Source organism: Sminthopsis crassicaudata, chromosome 4, assembly GCF_048593235.1.
Source record: "Sminthopsis crassicaudata isolate SCR6 chromosome 4, ASM4859323v1, whole genome shotgun sequence".
In the NCBI taxonomy this organism is placed as follows: Eukaryota; Metazoa; Chordata; class Mammalia; order Dasyuromorphia; family Dasyuridae; genus Sminthopsis; species Sminthopsis crassicaudata.
Window position 1 is genome coordinate 282,656,851 of NC_133620.1, and position 17,568 is coordinate 282,674,418.

At 33.0% G+C, this 17,568-nt stretch overlaps 1 protein-coding gene across 1 annotated transcript in view; it reads right to left on the bottom strand.

The window, feature by feature from the left end:
- DNAH8 (dynein axonemal heavy chain 8) overlaps positions 1-17,568 on the bottom strand; it is a 408,086-nt gene that overhangs the window by 200,450 nt on the left and 190,068 nt on the right. The window contains exons 31-37 of the mRNA XM_074311023.1: positions 14,482-14,595; positions 13,205-13,267; positions 12,227-12,327; positions 11,207-11,344; positions 10,537-10,777; positions 9,167-9,366; positions 6,362-6,515 (exon numbers count right to left, since the gene is read on the bottom strand). Of these exons, the coding sequence (XP_074167124.1) occupies positions 6,362-6,515; positions 9,167-9,366; positions 10,537-10,777; positions 11,207-11,344; positions 12,227-12,327; positions 13,205-13,267; positions 14,482-14,595 (1,011 nt within the window). The remainder of the gene's footprint in view (positions 1-6,361; positions 6,516-9,166; positions 9,367-10,536; positions 10,778-11,206; positions 11,345-12,226; positions 12,328-13,204; positions 13,268-14,481; positions 14,596-17,568) is intronic.

Here is a 17,568-nt window from a genome sequence, read left to right on the forward strand (position 1 = left end):
CTCAGAATAAGAAGGAAAAACCATGAGAAAGAAAAAAAAAATCAGAAAAAAGAAGTGAACACAGCATGTGTATACCCATTGTTCTTTTTCTGGATGTAGATGGTGTTTTCTATCCAAAGTCTATTGGAATTGCCTTGGATCACTAAAGCACTGAGAAGAACCAAGAGTTTCATAGTTGATCACTGCACATTCTTGCTAGTACTATGTACATACTGGTTCTGTTTGTTTTGCTCAACATCAGTTCAGGTAAATCTTTCCAGACCTTTCTAAAGTCAGCTTGTTCAAAATTTTTTATAGAATGATAGTATTCCATTACCTTCATATACCACAACTTATTTTGCTATTCCCCAACATTTTGCAATTCTTTGCTAATACAAAAATAGCTGCTATAAACATTTTTGCACAAATGGATCATTTTTCCTTATTTATGATCCCTTTGGGATACAGGCCCAGTTGAGTCAAAAGGTATGCAGAGTTTGATAGCTCTTTGGGCATAGTTCTCAGTTGCTTTCCAGAATCGTTGGATCATTTCAGAACTCCACAAACAATGCATTAGTGTCCCAGTTTTCCCACATTCTGTTCAACATTCATTATTGTCTTTCCCTGTCATCTTAGCCAATCTGAGAGGTGTGAGGGAGTACCTCAGAGTTGATTTAATTTGCATTTCTCTAATCAATAGTGATTTAGGGAATTTTTTCACATAACTATAGATGGCTTTAGTTTCATCATCTGAAAATGATTTGTTCACTTATCAATTGGGGAACAACTTGTATTCTTATAAATTTGACACAGTTCTTTATATCGTAGAAATGAGAGCTTAATCAGAAATACTGGCTGTGAAAAATTTTTCCCAGATTTGTATTTCCCTTTTAATCTTGTTTCTGTTAATGTTGTTTGTGCAAAAACGTTTTACTTTAATATAATCAAAGTTGTTCATATTGCATTTCATAATGTTCTCTAGTTCTTTTTTGGTCGTAAATTTCTCCCTTCTCTAAAGATATGATAGGTAAATTTATCCCTTGCTCTCCTAATATGTTTATGGTATCACACTGTATGCCCAAATCATGTATCCAATTTGACCTTATTTTTGGATATGGTATGAGATGTAGGTATATGTCAAGTTTCTGGCATATTATTTTCCTCTTTCTCCAGCAATTTTTGTGAAATAAATTATTTCTTATCCCAAAAGTTGGAGTTTGGGGGGTTATCAAACAGTAGACTACTATAGACACTGATTATTGTGATATGTGTATCTAACCTATTGCACTGATCTACTATTCTACTTCTTAGCCAATATCAAATGGTTTTTATGATTGCTGCTTTATAATAGTTTTAGGTATGGTACTGCTAAGCCAACATCCTTTGTAATTTTTTTCATTAATATCTTTGATATTCTTGACCTTTTGTTCTCCCAAATGAATTGTCACTGTTTTTTCCAGCTGTATAAAAATTTTTGGCAGTTTAATTGATATGACACTGATTAAGTAGACTAAATTGTCATTTTTATTAATATAATAATTAATATAACTCATTTATTACATAATATTATTTTATGTGAATAATTAATATAAATAATAATATTAATCAATATAGTAATAGTATTACATTAGCCCATGAGCAAGTGGTATTTTTCCAATGTTTATATCTGACTTTTTTGTATGGGAAAAGTTTTGTAATTATGTTCATATAGTTCCTGGGTTTGTCTTGGCAGGCAGATACCCAAATATTTTATTTTGTGTATTATTATTTTAAATGAAATTTCTCTTTCTATCTCTTGCTGCTGGGCTTTGTCAGTATCATATAGAAATGCTGATGATTGTGTGGGTTTATTTTATATCCTACAACTTTCTAAAGTTGTTAATTGTTTCAAATAGGTTTGGGGATGATTTTCAAGGATTCTCTAAGTACACTATCATGTCATCTGCAAAGTGTGATAGTTTTATACTCCTCATTGTCCATTCTGATTCCCTTAATTTCTTTTTTATTTTCTTATTCCAAAGCCAACATTTATAGTACAATATTGAATAATAGTGATTATAATGGGCATTGTTGCTTCACTCCTAACCTTATTGGGAATGCATCCAGCTTCTCTTCATTACAAATGAGTTGTTAATTGTAGATATACTGCTTATTATTTCAAGGAAAACTCCTTTAACCTTATGTTCTCTTAGTGTTTTCAATAGGAATAGGTGTTGTATTTTGTCAAAAGCTTTTTCTGCATCTATTGAGGTTATCATATGATTTGTATTGGTTTTGTTATTAATATGGTCAATTATGGCAATAGTTTTCCTGATATTGAACCAGCCCTGAATTCCTGGTATAAATTTAAATTCCACATGGTCATAGTGTATTATTCTGCTGATAAGTTATTGTAATCTCTTTGATAATATTTTATTTAAAATTTTTACATCAGTATTCACTGGGGAGATTGGTCTATAATTTTCTTTCTCAGTTTTAGCCTTTCTCAATTTAGATAACAATACCATATTTGTGTCATAGAAGGAATTTGACAAGACTCCTTTACCTATTTTTCCAAATAGCTTGTATATTATTGGAATTAATTATTTTTTAAATGTCTGGTAGAATTCACTTGTGAATTCATCTGGCCCTGGAGATTTTTTCTTGGGGAGTGCATTGATGGTTTCTCCAATTTGTTTTTCTAAAATGGAAATATTTAAGTAATTTATTTTTTTCTTCTGTTAATCTGGACAATTTATATTTTGTAGATATTCATTTCAGTTAGTCTGTCAGATTTGCTTCCAGTTGGACAAAATAGGTCCTAACTATTGCTTTAATTTCTTTTTCAAGGGTGGTTAATTTTTTAATTTTAATTTTTAATGCTGGCCGTTTGTTTTATTTTCCTTTCCTAATCAAATTAACCAAAGATTTATTTATTTTGTTGTTTTTTCATAAAAACAATTCTTAGTTTGTTAATTAGTTCAATAGCTTTCTTAGTTTAAATTTTATTAATCTCTCCTTTGAGTTTCAGAATTTCTAATTTAGTATTTAATTAGGGGAACTGATTTTTTCTTTATCTAGCTTTTTTAGTTGAATGCTCAATTCATTGATTTCCTCTTTCTCTATTTTATTCATGTAACTATTTATAGAGATATAACATTTCCCCTAAGAACTGCTTTGGTTGCATCCCATAGATTTTGGTATGTTGTCTCATTATTGTCATTGTCTTGAATGAAATTATAGATTTGTTCTTTGACCCATTCATTTTTTATAATTAGATTATTTAATTTCCAATTGGTTTTTAGTCCATCTTTCCCTGGGCCTTTATTGAAAATAATTTTATTGTGTCTGAAAAGGAAGCATTTACTATTTCTACCTTTCAACACTTGATTGTGAAATTTTTATGCCCTGATACATGGTCGATTTTTGTGAAGGTGCCCATGTACTGCTGAGAAAAGGGTGTTCCTTTCTGTCCCCTATTCAATTTTCTCAAAGGTTTTTCTAGGATTCTATTAATCTCCAGAGTTTCTTTCTGGCTTAATTTATGATTAGATTTGTCTGATTCTGAGGGGGAAAGGGCAATCTCTCACTAATATAGTTTTGCTGCCTATTTCTTCCTGTAACTGGCTTAATATCTTCTCTAGGAATTTGTGTGTTCTATTACTTGTTAATAGAACATTTAGTATTGTTACTACTTCATTGTTTTCAGGACCTTTTATCTAATTGTACTTTCCTTCTTTATCTCTCTTAATTAGATCTAGTTTTACTTTTGCTTTATATGAGATAAAATGGCTACCCCAGCTTTTTTGTTTGTTTGTTTGGCTTCAGCTGAAGCATAATAAATTCTGTTTCATCCTTTTACCTTTACTCCATATGTGGTTCTCTGTGTCAAATATGTTGCTTGTAAATAACATATTATAGGATTCCATTTTTTAATCAGCTATTTGCTTCTGCTTTGTGGGAGAGTTTATCCCATTCATTTTCTCAGTTCTAATTACCAGCTCTATATTCCTGTCCATCCTATTTTCTCCCCTGTATGTATTTTTCTTCTTTCCACTCTGTTCTTTAGTAGTTGTTTTTAAAACCATCCACCCACTACCTGTCCTATCTTCTATCACCTCTCCTCCCTTCTCTTACCCCTTTCTCCTACTATGTTTCTATTCTCTGTTCCAGCTTGTCCCTTCCTTTCTTCTTTTTCCACCTATTTCTTTGTAGGACACCCAACTGAATAATTAAGTTATTTCTTCCATAACTGATGACATCAAGCTTCAGACAATGTTCATTCCCCTCTCTTCTTTCCTTCTATTGTAATAGGTCTTTTGTGTCTCTTGATGTAATCTAATTTGTCCCATAATACCTCCCCTTTCCTCTTGTCCCAGTACAATCCTTTTTCCATCCCTTAATGGATAGAAGTGTTCATAAGAAACTTTAAAAGTCAAATAAGAGAGGTAGAAAAAAATGAGAAAAGAAGTGATTTCTTTGATATCATCATATCGGAGTCCATTAACAATCACACCTTTCATACATGTGATGCCCCCTTTAACTGTCCCAATAACAGATACAGTTCTTAAGAGTTAGTTATCATTTTCCTATCTAGGAGGCAAACAGTTTAACTTTTAATAATACATATTTTTACCATTTACCTTTCTATGCTTCTTTTGAGTCCTGTGTTTGAAGATTAAATTTTCTGTCTACTTCTGATTTTTTCAATAGAAATATGATATTCTAGGCTTATGATTTTTTAGTGGAGAAGCTGCCAGATCCTGGATAATCCTGACTTTGTTGCTCCTCAATAGCTGAATTGTTTTTATCTGGCAACTTGCAGTATTTTCTCCTTGAGATTTGTAGTTCTGGGATTTTGCAATAATGTTCCTTGTGGAATCTCTTTCTGAAGGTGACTGATGGATTTTTCAATGTATCTACAGTATCAGGGCAGTTTTCTTTTGATGATCACTTGAAGAATGCTACCCAGATTCTTTTTCTGGTCACGGCCTTCATGACCAGTAATTTTTAAACAGTCTCTTCTGGATCTATTTTCCTGGTCTGCTGTTTTTCCAATGAGGTATTGCACATTTTCTTCCATTTTTTTTCATTATGTCTTTGCTTCTCTGGCTGATTCTTGATATCTCATAGAGTCATTAGCTTCCATTTTGCCCCATTCTAGTTTTTAATGTGTGATATTATTCAGTTAGTTTTTGCATCTCTTTTTCCATTAAATTAATTCTACTTTTGAAGGTGTTTTTTTTTTCAGAAGATTTTTTTTTTTTGCATTTGCCCAATTGTATTTTTTTAAGGAACTACCTTCCCTTTACAGGATATTGACTGTCTATTGCATAACTCTCATTTCTTTTCTCATTTTTCTTCTACCTCTCTTATTTGACTTTCAAAGTCTTTTATGAGCACTTCCAAGATCAAGGTTCTTTTCGGTTTCTTGCTCATTTTGTTTTTGTATTTTTTCTCTCCTCTCCTCTCCTCTCCTCTCTCCCTCCCTCCCTCCCTCCCCCTTCCCCTCCTTCTCTCTCCCTCTCCCTCTCCCTCCTTCTCTCTCTCTCTCTCTCTCTCTCTCTCTCTCTCTCTCTCTCTCTCTCTCTCTCTCTCTCTCCCCCCCCCCCCCTCTCTCTCTCTCTCCCTCCTTCTATGGTTGAGCTCTTTTCAGGAAAAGCCTTGTTTCCCAGAGTTTGCCTTCTGAGATGGGACTGGAGGGTTGCCCTACTGATTTGCTACTCTATGGAACCAGGACTGAGGGTCTCAGTTGATGATCTCCTTTAATTAAGCCCCTCATATAGGCTTTCCCAGACTCTGTCTGACCTGGGCTTAATGCCCTTTTCACCCCAGTGAGACTGATCTTAAGCTGGAGTACAGTTTCATTCTGTCAGACTATTTAAAGACTTTGTTTCATGCGTGTTTCGAAGGAAAACTGGGAGAGCTCAAGCAGTTTCCTGAATTCACTCTGTCATCTTGGTTCCATCCCCAAAAGTCTTACACTCTCTTTGTAATGCAGATTTTTCAAGTTTTCCAGCCTTACAAAATAATCTTCACTAGTTGCCATAGGAGTTAGTGGTCAATCTTCTAGTGATAAATTATTTCAAACTTAGCTAGGGTAGTCCTTTAAGACAGAAACAGCCAACTGGCCTACCAATATTTAATATCTTTCCTCCTTTCTGGACCTGCCATTCTTATCTTCAAAAATTAATAGAATTTTGTCACTGTATTTAAAAAAATCATTTAATGAACCTTAGCATCTAATATAAATGATGCAAGGACTCTATACTCTTTGGCTTTAATGGTCCCACTTATTTCCACTAGTAGAAAGAGCTGAGAAATCTGCTACATGAATAAGTGAATATTTCTTTAACTTTACACTTACTCTTAGTTATTTTATAAAGTTGTAGTGTTCACTTACCTGAGGTAATTGTTTAGCAATATCTCCACCAACAAAAACGGCTTCAAGATATACCCAGAGATTTTGTACAATCAACCACTCTTCAATTATATCTGAAGAAGTTGACAGATTATATACCCAATTCTGAATATTTTTTTTAAATGGAGCATTATACCTAAAAAATTAAAATATATGTTAAAGAAAATTAAGGAATAAATATAGCCCAAGGCAAAATGCACTAAGATAAGGATAATACTACTTTGGAAATTCTAAGGTAAAGCTTTTCTAAAAGGCAATCTTAAGGCGAGGATATCATAGGTCCAAGTCCTTCTTTTAATACTGACTAGTGGTACAACTTTGGCCAAGTGACAAACTCCTAGTGACAAAAGTCCTAGAAAGTTTTCTTTTCTTTTTTTTTAATTTATTATTTTATATATATATATATATATATATATATATATATATATATATATATTTTATAATATTATCCCTTGTATTCATTTTTCCAAATTATCCCCCCCTCCCTCTACTCCCTCCCCCCCCCAATGCCTAGAAAGTTTTCTAAGTAGTTAGTGTCAGAGCAGAGGCTAATCTATATTGAGAAAGAGTTTCCTTACTGGGAGATCAGGTATAGATCTGGTCTCCCAACTCTTTCTCTTCCACTTCTCTCCTACTAAAAAAACCCGCTTCTTTATGAAAGAAGTATTTACCATGTCATATAAAAATCATTCTCTTTTTTACATCAAATAGTGCCTCTTAATTTGGAGCTATCATTACCCCAAAGCTCCCTCACAATTACAATTATCCCTTCCACATTGTGACTTTCTCTAATGCAGTTTTAATACATCATGGTTTGGCATAAAACATTAAATGGGAATTTTGGAGGAGTTTTGTGGAAGCTGCAGATGACACAGAAAAAGTTTCAAATCTCAGATATTCATGAAATATATATATATACAATATGTATATAAATATATTTTTATCTTTTAAAATCACAATAATTTAAACTTCTTCTCTGGGATTAAAGGAAGACCAACAAATTTTACACAGATTTTCCTGATTATAGGAGTGCCATGTCCCTAAATCCTGAGATGTGGAAGAGATAACTGTAAAATGAAAGTTGTCTTGATCTGTTTTCATCCCTTGCTTCTTTCTCATCACATCTCCCATAAAGTATACTAGACTTAGAATCTAAAGACCTGAACTTAGAAACTAGAGACCCTGATCCAATAATTATTAGCTGTATGACCACAGGTAAGTCAGTTGTCCTCTTTAAATCTCAACTTCTTTATCTGTTTAATGAGAATAATATTTCTATAACTGATTTCAGAGGGTTAAAACACTATATAAATTTGCTATTTTAAGAATCATTATTATTATTACTTCATCTTTCCATTTCCAACCTTTTTAATATATAATCAAATAAAAAATCTTCCATAAAACAAGACAGCATGATGCATAAAATGTTGCTCTGTTCAGAGCAATGAATGATTTGTTCATGATGTTGCAGGCCATCGTCACTCTTATTTTGCTTTATTTGGACAGGGCATTATTAATATATTCTCCATCACTTTCTTAAGTCTATACAATCAACAAAATAATAAAGCATGCTCAGAATTATAGTTTTTATTAGTTTCCAAGATGTAAATGTCCCCACTGAAAATTCAATACTCCAACTTCAGCAGCACATCTGGCTCCAGGGTCCCTCCCTCTTTTTTCTCTTCCCTTCCTCCAGGACCCCATTCATCTTAGGCCAAAAAACCAAAATCATTATGAATGATCTGCACAACTAGGTGTTTTTTTGCCTCATTTAGGATATATTGTATGGAAAGTCCAAATATATCAAAATTAAACTTGGCAATTTTTTCTGTCAATAGAGTCTGTCAAATCTGAGGAAGAACTTTCCCACATGGAGCAGAGCCTTCATCAAGCTCAGCCCTACTGTGGAGTACATCACAGAGAGAGAAAGAGAGGGAGGGAGGGAGACAGAAAGAGAGAGAGCAAAGAAGGAGGAGAGAGAGAAAAAGAGAGAGAAAGAGAGAGAAAGAGAGAGATTGTGTATGCTTGTGTGTGTGAGCCCACACCTATGTGTGTATGTCCACATCTCTGTGGGGGGGGGGGGGGGGGGGATAGGTGGTTTCTAGCATCATCACTTCCCCAGCAGCAGGATGTAATTATTGGAGTGACCCATTAATGTCATGCTTCTACTCTAAATGCCTCTTTTACTCCCACTCCTAAAAGTCATGGGAGAGGATCCAGTATCTATTGGAGGCATAATAATGTTAGCAGCAGAATTTACAACATACTTTACCTATGTTATCTCTTTGAATCCTGACAATAACCTAAGCTGGAGGAGGGGAAAAAGTGTGAATAATATCTTTCCATTCCATAGGTAAAGAAATTGAGGATGAGAAAGATTATATGTCTTTCCCAAGGTCACACAAGTAGTGTCTAAGGCAGAATTCAAACTTAGGTCTTCCAGACTCCAAGTACTGAGCCCTATTCCCTATGCTACCTCTAGATTAGAGCAATATCTCTGAAGCCTCAGAAATACTAAAGTTGTGATTGGAAGCACACGCTTTTTTGTTCTCTGTTGCTTCAGTGATGAGGTCAGAAGTAGTGTGTTGTATCTGTAAGGAGGCAGATTTTTACTATGGTGATGTGGCTTGGCTTAGAGCAAGCCAGCCCCTAACCCATGCTCATGGTGCCAGAGATTAGTGTAGGAATGAAAGCTAGTAATGTTAGATAGGTACAGAACTAAACTTCAGAAAGCAGTTTGTTCAACAAATAAGAAATTAGAAACTGAAAAGAAATATTCAAAATTACCTGTTACTTAGCAAAGAACCTAGGGCCATTAAACTGTCTTCCATCAATGTAATAATTTCTGCAGATTCTGTTCCTTTTAGCAGTAGTTCTCCTTTTCCCTTAAATGCAGCAAAACTCAGATTCTGGTTGGTCCAGTTATCAACTACTTGAGCCAATTTAGCTTCAATATCCTTTTCCTTGCTAGCTGATATGCAAATATCCTACAAAGAAAAAAGTGAGGAAAAAGCAAGATTTCTTCAGATTTTCATTGCTTTTATCTAAATTAAAGACTATTAAGTTGTGGAGAATTTCCCAACTCTAAGCAATGTAAATTCGAAATCCCTCCAGAGTAATGAGATCTAGACTCTGGATACAGAATAGGTTAAATAGGCACATTCCTCTCCTTAGTTACCTATCTTCCTATAACTCCTTTCCCTCCATGAATTTATGCCATAGCTCTTTGAAAGAAAAAAAAAAGAGGAAGAGAGAGAGAGAGAGAGAGAGAGAGAGAGAGAGAGAGAGAGAGAGAGAGAGAGAGAGAGAGAGAGAGAGAGAGAGAGAGAGAGAGAGAGAGAGAGAGAGAGAGAGAGAGAGAGAGAGAGAGATGTTAGATAGATAAATAGTGGTGAAGGAAGAAAGACACGTTTGGCTCTCCATCTTTATTTCTAGGCTTCATTTTGGAATTAGAAGGGATTGTAGAGATCATCTAATCCAATTTCTTTGCATTACATATAATTTTTAAAAAGCAAAGAACTCCCACTCTAGAGCCTTGGGGGTAAAAGTACAACTTTTATGTTAGATAAAATAATTTGATTCAAGGGTACATATCTAAAGATGACCTGAGTTGAGATCCAGCCTGAGACACATGCCAATTATGTGACCCTAGGCAAGCCACTTAATTACTAGTTGCCTTAATTTCCTTTTGTACAAAATGGGATAATAGCACTTACCTCCTAAGGCTGATTTAAAGAATATGATCATGTTTATAAAGTGCTTTGAAGACTGTAAAGCAACATATAAATGCCAACTATTATTGTCCCATTTCAGTCAGAAATCACTATGTCCCCTACATTCTCTCTCTATCTCTAGGATTTTTATTTTGGTATGAGCATCATGGGTGAAAGAACAGGGATAGAGGTGAGGGTTGGAGTGCAAAGGCTGTCTTACTTTTCCATCAAGACACTACTTCCAAAAGCTCAGATGCTTTCTCATCTTATCAGTGAGGAAACTGAGGGCCAGATAACTTTTCCAAAGTTACAAAACTGGCCATTGTTCATTCTTCAAGCTTCATTTTTCAGTCATACTTTGATCTGACTATTGCCATGAGAATAGAGATCACTTGTTTGTCTAAGACAGGATGACGTTTTTGATATACATAATTATGCTCATACCTCAATATCATCTTTGTGTTTAAGAAGTGGTGCCTCCATGATGTTTCTCAAACAAAAAGTATCAGATTCTATATCAAATGTAGTTCCTGTTAGTTCTGCAATTCGATCCCAGTGTCTTTGCTTCATTGCCTTATTAGTCATCATTTCTAGCAAAGGGCATGATTCACTGAAGTCATCAATTCTTTTTTTAAGATCCAAATAGGCTTGCCAATCCTTCAGTCCTTTGGGAAGTCTGCGGCACCTATAAGAAAAATAACAAAATGTTTATTTTACTTACAATTTTACATATAAATTTCTTCCTTTAGTCTAAATATAACAAAAAGGGAATAAATTAATGGAGACAATGTCAATATGAGAAGCATTATTTGTCTTGCCTTAATTTCCAATATTAATTTTTGACATATTGGGGGAAACTTTTCATATCCAAATTTTTTGGTTGGCTAAACAATTATTTAATTGTCATTTCTGGAGAACCATGTAGAAACAATACTGTACTGTACTCTTTGGTGGAAAATGAATGACAATCTTTACCCTTGAGGAGTTTACAATCTAACAGGGAAGACGTATCAAACTGGAAATTACAAAGCTATGTATCAGTAAGTATAATATTAAGCATAAACATAGATATTGGAGAAGATAGAAAAGTCATCTTAAATGGTTTTAAGCTCACCTATTTTGGAATTCCTGAAGTTCCATGTTAATGCTTTCAATATCTACATCTCCCCAAAGTATTTCATAATAACCACTAATGTTACCCATTACAGTATCATATAGTCCATACAGCTTTTGCAGCAAACTCAGTTCCTTCCTAAGTAGGAGAAACCAATTGTTATATTTATTCAATTACTTTCAAAAGACATATAAATTTAATAAAATACTTAAAGAAATTCAGAAATACAGATACATGTTTATATGTACACACATGTACCTATTCATGTGTGTTAATATATATATATATATATATATATATATATATATATATATATATATATATATATATATATATATATATATATATATATACACACATATACAGGGTATAAAACAAATATACATATATACAATCATACTCAGTATCAGTTTCCAGTAACTGAAAGTTGGCAAAGCTCTAGACTAGTTTTAGCTATACTTCTCTCTGTTGGCTTTAAAACCACTCTAATAATTATATATCCTAAAAATCCAGGATTCCCTTTCAAAATGAAGCACAGCATCAGAACTGTCAAGTTACATAAGCTCCTAAGTCTTGCTTTGTTTTTTTTTATCTTAATAAAGATCTGTGATTTTATTAATTCCTTCTAATAATGCAGATCAATACTTTCTCTGCAATTTACAGAATAGCCTGCAATCCTATCAAGTTAAATAACCTGTCCAAATCACATTGACTAGTATGGTAGGACAAGTAAGTGTTGTCAAAAGTCTTTTTCTGGATTAGCTGTCTCAGAGAAGCAGAGAAAAGTACCATAGGATAAAAATCAACTCTGGATATTCCAACTTCTGGATAGTCCATCCACTGTCCAAACCTCTGGATAGTCCAAATCACATTTAATCTGCTTTTCTTCAAGACTCAGATGATGAATACAGCAACGAGAACCATTTTATCAAAAAACTTGAGAGTCTCTCAAAGTAGTCAGTGCTAGCATCAAATGTGTTCAATTTGAAATCTGCCTATAACAGATATTTATAGATCTACCTGGTTTTATGTAAAACTTCATAGTCAGTGACAGGCAGTCCAAAGAGTTGTTCACCAGATGAGTATGTAACAAATTTCCTCCATAGATCATCAAAATTTGCCTAAAATAATATAAAACTTTATTAACATAGACACCACTAATTCCTAATATAATATTATTATATTTTATATTATCTATTTAAAATTTTGTTGGCATATAAAGTATATATCCTCCAAAAAAGACCTGCTTCTGGACTTCATTTGCACAAAGAGAGAAGACAGAATTCTCCAAAACTATGCCAGTAGAACCCAAAAGATACAACCACTAGGTTAAAAATAAAAAGGTTTTGAGTATAAAACTGAATGTACAGAGAATCTATATCCAATCTAATTAAGTATAGAGAAGTTGGGTACAAGGTCATGAATTTTTTAAATATAGAAATCTATGGGCATTTAGTACTAAAGTTTGTTCCAAATATCATGCTAAACACTTTTACAATTTTAATCTCTTGAAACTAACAACAACATTGAGAGGAAGGTGTCCTTATTCTCCTCACTTTACAGCTGAGGAAACTAAGGCAAATAGATATTAAGTGACTTGCCCAGGGCCTCATAGCTAGGAAGTGTTTGAGGCTGGATTTAACTGAGAACTCCAAGCCCAATGTTCGCTGTTGTCACCAGTTGCCTCCACAAATTGATAAAATCAGGGACTCATTGATATATGTAGGGAAGTAATGATAGACAAGGTTAGAAAAACATGATGCTAAGTAAACTGATATTGAGCTATATTTCTACATAATATAAAATTATGTTAAAAAGACTTAGATGCAATATAGGTATGTGAGTATAAGCTCTTCAAGTAAAAATCATTTCTTTATATACAATGTTTTTCTTTGGCAATTAAGTCTTATCTATTAGTCCCTTTAAATTATTTTAAGTTTATTTATGTAATAGGTTAACTATGAGATATAGTAACATTTGTTTCAAAACTATTTTTACCTGAAATATTTGTAGTCTATTGCTGGCTTCCTGAGGTGCTATGTTTGGTACCATGGGTCCTTCCTGTGATAAATATTACAAAGTGTACATATTTACTCTTACTCAAGATAATTTATTTGTTAACTAGCTTGTCTATTAAACCTTTGAATGGCATATGAAATGTATATATTTTCCTTGAAATTAAAGTGTCTTAATTCTTATTCCTCTCTACTCTTATATTTATGAGTTTGACATTATTTTGAGTCTGATACATGAATACAGACTATAATTTAAGATGACAATCAAAGATACAGAAATATCTCGTGCTGTGTGGTTTGTACTGCCAACTATGAAGATTTATATGCTTCTAGTGTAGTTGTCTAGGAAAGGTTAGAAGGGAAGATGACTGACTTGGTTCTCTCAACAGCTTATCTCCCATGAAATCTATTTCTAAGATGGAAATATGACTCAAGGTATAAGAAATCCTTCAAAGAAGCAGAAGACAGGCATACTGTTTTGGCATTCTTTGATTGCCATGTCACCAGGAGATTATGTGAAATATTTTGCCATGAATAAGCAATAAACTCAGTGATTTTTTAAAAAATGCTTTGCTATTCTTTTCAGTGATCTGCCTTCTAGAAAAGTGTCTACAATGGAGTGCCCAACTCTTATGGGTAATGAGATTCTAAATTGATGGGATAAGCAAGAGAAAACTCTTTTGAAGTTTTATGAAAAGGGGAATTTCTTTGTAGCATATGCTACAATATGTGAAGAAGGGAGTAGAAGCCTGTTCTATCCTCCCTTTCTTGCACTAGTGATGGGGAAAGAGGATTTCATATATATAAAAGCTTCAAGAATTTTTTTTATGAACTACTTGGAAGGGCTATTATCCCCTACTAGATATATTTTTAAGTTAGGACTCATCATAATAGGGAAGGAAATGCATTTGAACTGTGGAAGCTATATTCTTCGACAAAGTGGCAACTTTTGTGCATAATTTTTAAGGAAATGGTGCAACTCAAGCAGTGCTATTTATTATTTAACTAGCTCTTCTCATTCTGAAGCTACAAAATGAATACATACCCAAAAAAAGACACTGACATTTCTCTTCAGTTATTTCACCTTCTTTGGTGATCTTTTTTCTCATATGAGTACCCATATAATAGTATAAGTTTTTCCCAACATTACATTATTCTCTATTCAGCTTATATTATTGCTAATGATCTTCTCCAAATAAAGCTATGTTATTTCATGTAATTATGGCAACACAATTTATCATGCAATGTTAATTAAAGTACCAGTTCATATTGTTCTGAAAAGTTGGCTACATCTTCACGAAAAACTTCAACAGATTCGAGTAGATTGCTTTTAAATTTGGGCTGAACTTGAACTAGTTCATCTTGAACCAAGCACTAGAATGGAAAGAGATATTAATGGATATTAATCTTTAAAGACTGTATGAAACAATAAATCATAAATGTAGTCAAATCAATCAACATTTGACCTTTTTCCTAGTTTTTCCCTTTTGCTCTGAATCTTATTTCACAACATGACTAATGTGAAAATGTTTACTATGACTATATGCATAAATTATATCAGACTGCTGTATTGGGAAGGAGTAAGGGAAGTGAGGGAGAAAAATGTAAATGAAAATGTAATAAAAATGTTGAAAATAATGTAAAAATTTTAAAAAAAAATTTTGTATATATGGGTCTTTTTCCCCTTTCTTTGATATCTTTGGGATAAAGACTTAATAGTGGATCAAAAGTTAGACACAGTTTTATAGCCTTTTGGGTATAGTTCCAAATTGCTCTATGAAATGACTGGATCAGTTCACAACTCCACCAAGAGTATATCAGTGTTTCAATTTTCCCACATTCCTTCTAACATTTATCATTTTGTTTTTCAGTCATATTAGCCAATCCCCTGGGTAAAGTGTTATCTCAGGGGTGTTTTAATTTGCAATTCTCCAATCAATAGTGATTTAGAATATATTTTCATAAGTCTATAAGTAGCTGTCATTTATTCTGAAAACTTCCTGTTCATATCCTTTATTATTGTAGTCCAGTTGTTTCAATCATGTCTGTTCATTCTGACCCCAATTAGGATTTTCTTTTCTTTTTTTTAAATATATTTTTCCAATTATATTTTAAAACCAATTCTTATCATTGGTTTTGTTTTTAGCTCCAAATTTTTCCCTCTCTCCCTCCCTATTCCCTTTTGAGAAGACAAACAATTTGGTATATATGTAATCATGCAAAACATATTTCTATATTATTTGTTGTGAAAGAAAACGCACATACCAAAAAATATCCAAGAGTAAGAAAGTTTTAAAATTATGTTTAAATCTGCATTCAGACTCCACCAATTCTTTCTCTGGAGAAAGATAACATTTTAATCCTAAGTCCTTCAGAATATATATTCTCCTGGTTTTGCACACTTTACATTAGTTCATATAAATCTTTGTAGCTTTTTCTAAAACCTTCCTGTTCATCATTTTTAGTGTTATAATCATATACTACAATTTGTCCAGCTATCCCTTAATTTACAATGGAAGTATTCCCATAATTTCCAATTCTTTGACAACAAAAAAAGAGCTACGATAACTATTTTTATACATACAGGTCCTTTTACTATTTGGGGATATAAACTTAGTAGTACTATATTGCTGAGTAAAAGGGTATGCATGGTTTTACAGTCCTTTGGTAAAGCTCCAAATTGTCTTATACAATAATATCATTTGAGTATTTGTTAATTGGGGAATATTTTATATTCATATAGATTTGACTCAGTTCTTCATATATTGGAGAAATGAGATCTTTATAAGAGAAACTTTACAAGTTTTTTGCTTTTCTTCTAATCTTGACTATATTAGATTTGTTTGTGCAAAAACCTTTTAGTTTAATGTAATCAAAATCATCCATTTTACCTCTTGTGACATGCTCTTTCTTTTATTTTGCCATGAATTCTTCTCCTATCCCTAGTTCTGACAAGATATCAGAATCATTAGACTATCTGAAAGCCATAATAAAGGACCTGAACAGAATCTTTCAAGAAATTATTAAGAAAAAAACTGTCCTGATTGTCTTGAACCAGAAGGCAAAATGAGCACTGAAAGAATCCCACTGATCACTTAGTAAAGAGATCTCAAAATAAAAATTCCAAGCAACATGATTGACAAATTTAAGAATTATCAGGTAAAAAAAATACTACAAGTGGCCAGAAAGAAACCATTCAAATATCGGAGAATCACAATACTACATAGGACTACATAGGATCTGGAAATTACAACATTAAAGAACATGAAACAGGATATTCTGGAAGACAAAGGAGCTAGGAATACAACTAAGGATAACATAGCTGGTGAAACTAAGAATACTTCAAGGAAAAATAGTTATTTGATAAAATAGAAGGATGTTAAGGTTTCAAAAGGAGAAGAGCAGAACTTTAAAAAAAGTCTAATTGTAATATCAAGATGCAAGAGAAGCATAAACAGGTAAAAAGGAGAAAGAAAATATAAGGGCATCAATAAAGATAAATTGTTTACATCCATGCATGGGGAAATGATACTTGTAATTCTTAATAACTGAATCACTAATAGTAAAGCTAGAATGAATATATATAGAGGACATTGGTATATAGTGAATTAGCAAAAATGACATAAAAATTTAAGGGATGAGAAAAAAGAATACACTGTGAGAGAAGGAAGAGAGAGATAGAATGGGATAAATTATTTCAAATGAAGAGGCACAAAAAACCTATTTCAGGGGAGGGAAAAATGGGAGCATGAACAATGAGCATAGCTTGAAACTTAAATCTGTATTGTCTCAAAGAGGGAATAACATGCATAATCATTTGAAAATAGAAATCTATCTTACCTGGCAGGGAAGTAGGAGGAAAGGAGATTAAATAAGAGGAAGTGGAATGGGGACTGATAAGAAGGGAGGGCATATCAGTGGAGATGGTAGACAATAGCAAAACACTGTGAGGAGGAAAAAGATGAAAGGGGAAAGAAGAAAAACATGAGAAAAAACAGGATGGAGTGAAATACAAAAGTAGTAATCATAGTCATGAATGTGAATGGGATGAACTCTAACACAAAATGGAGTAAAATAGCAGAGTGACTCAATAACACAAAATGGAGTAAGATAGCAGAGTGGATCAAAAAACAAAATTATACAATATTCTGTTTACCAAAAACACACCTGAAGCAGACACACACACACACACACAGAATGAAGGTAAGAGGCTAGAGAAGAATCTATTTTGCTTCAGTTGAAGTAAAAAAAAAGCAGGGAATAAGATGAGGAAGGAAACTCTATCTTGATAACAGGTACCTTAGACAATGAAGCAATACCAATATTAATCATATTATGTATCAAGTG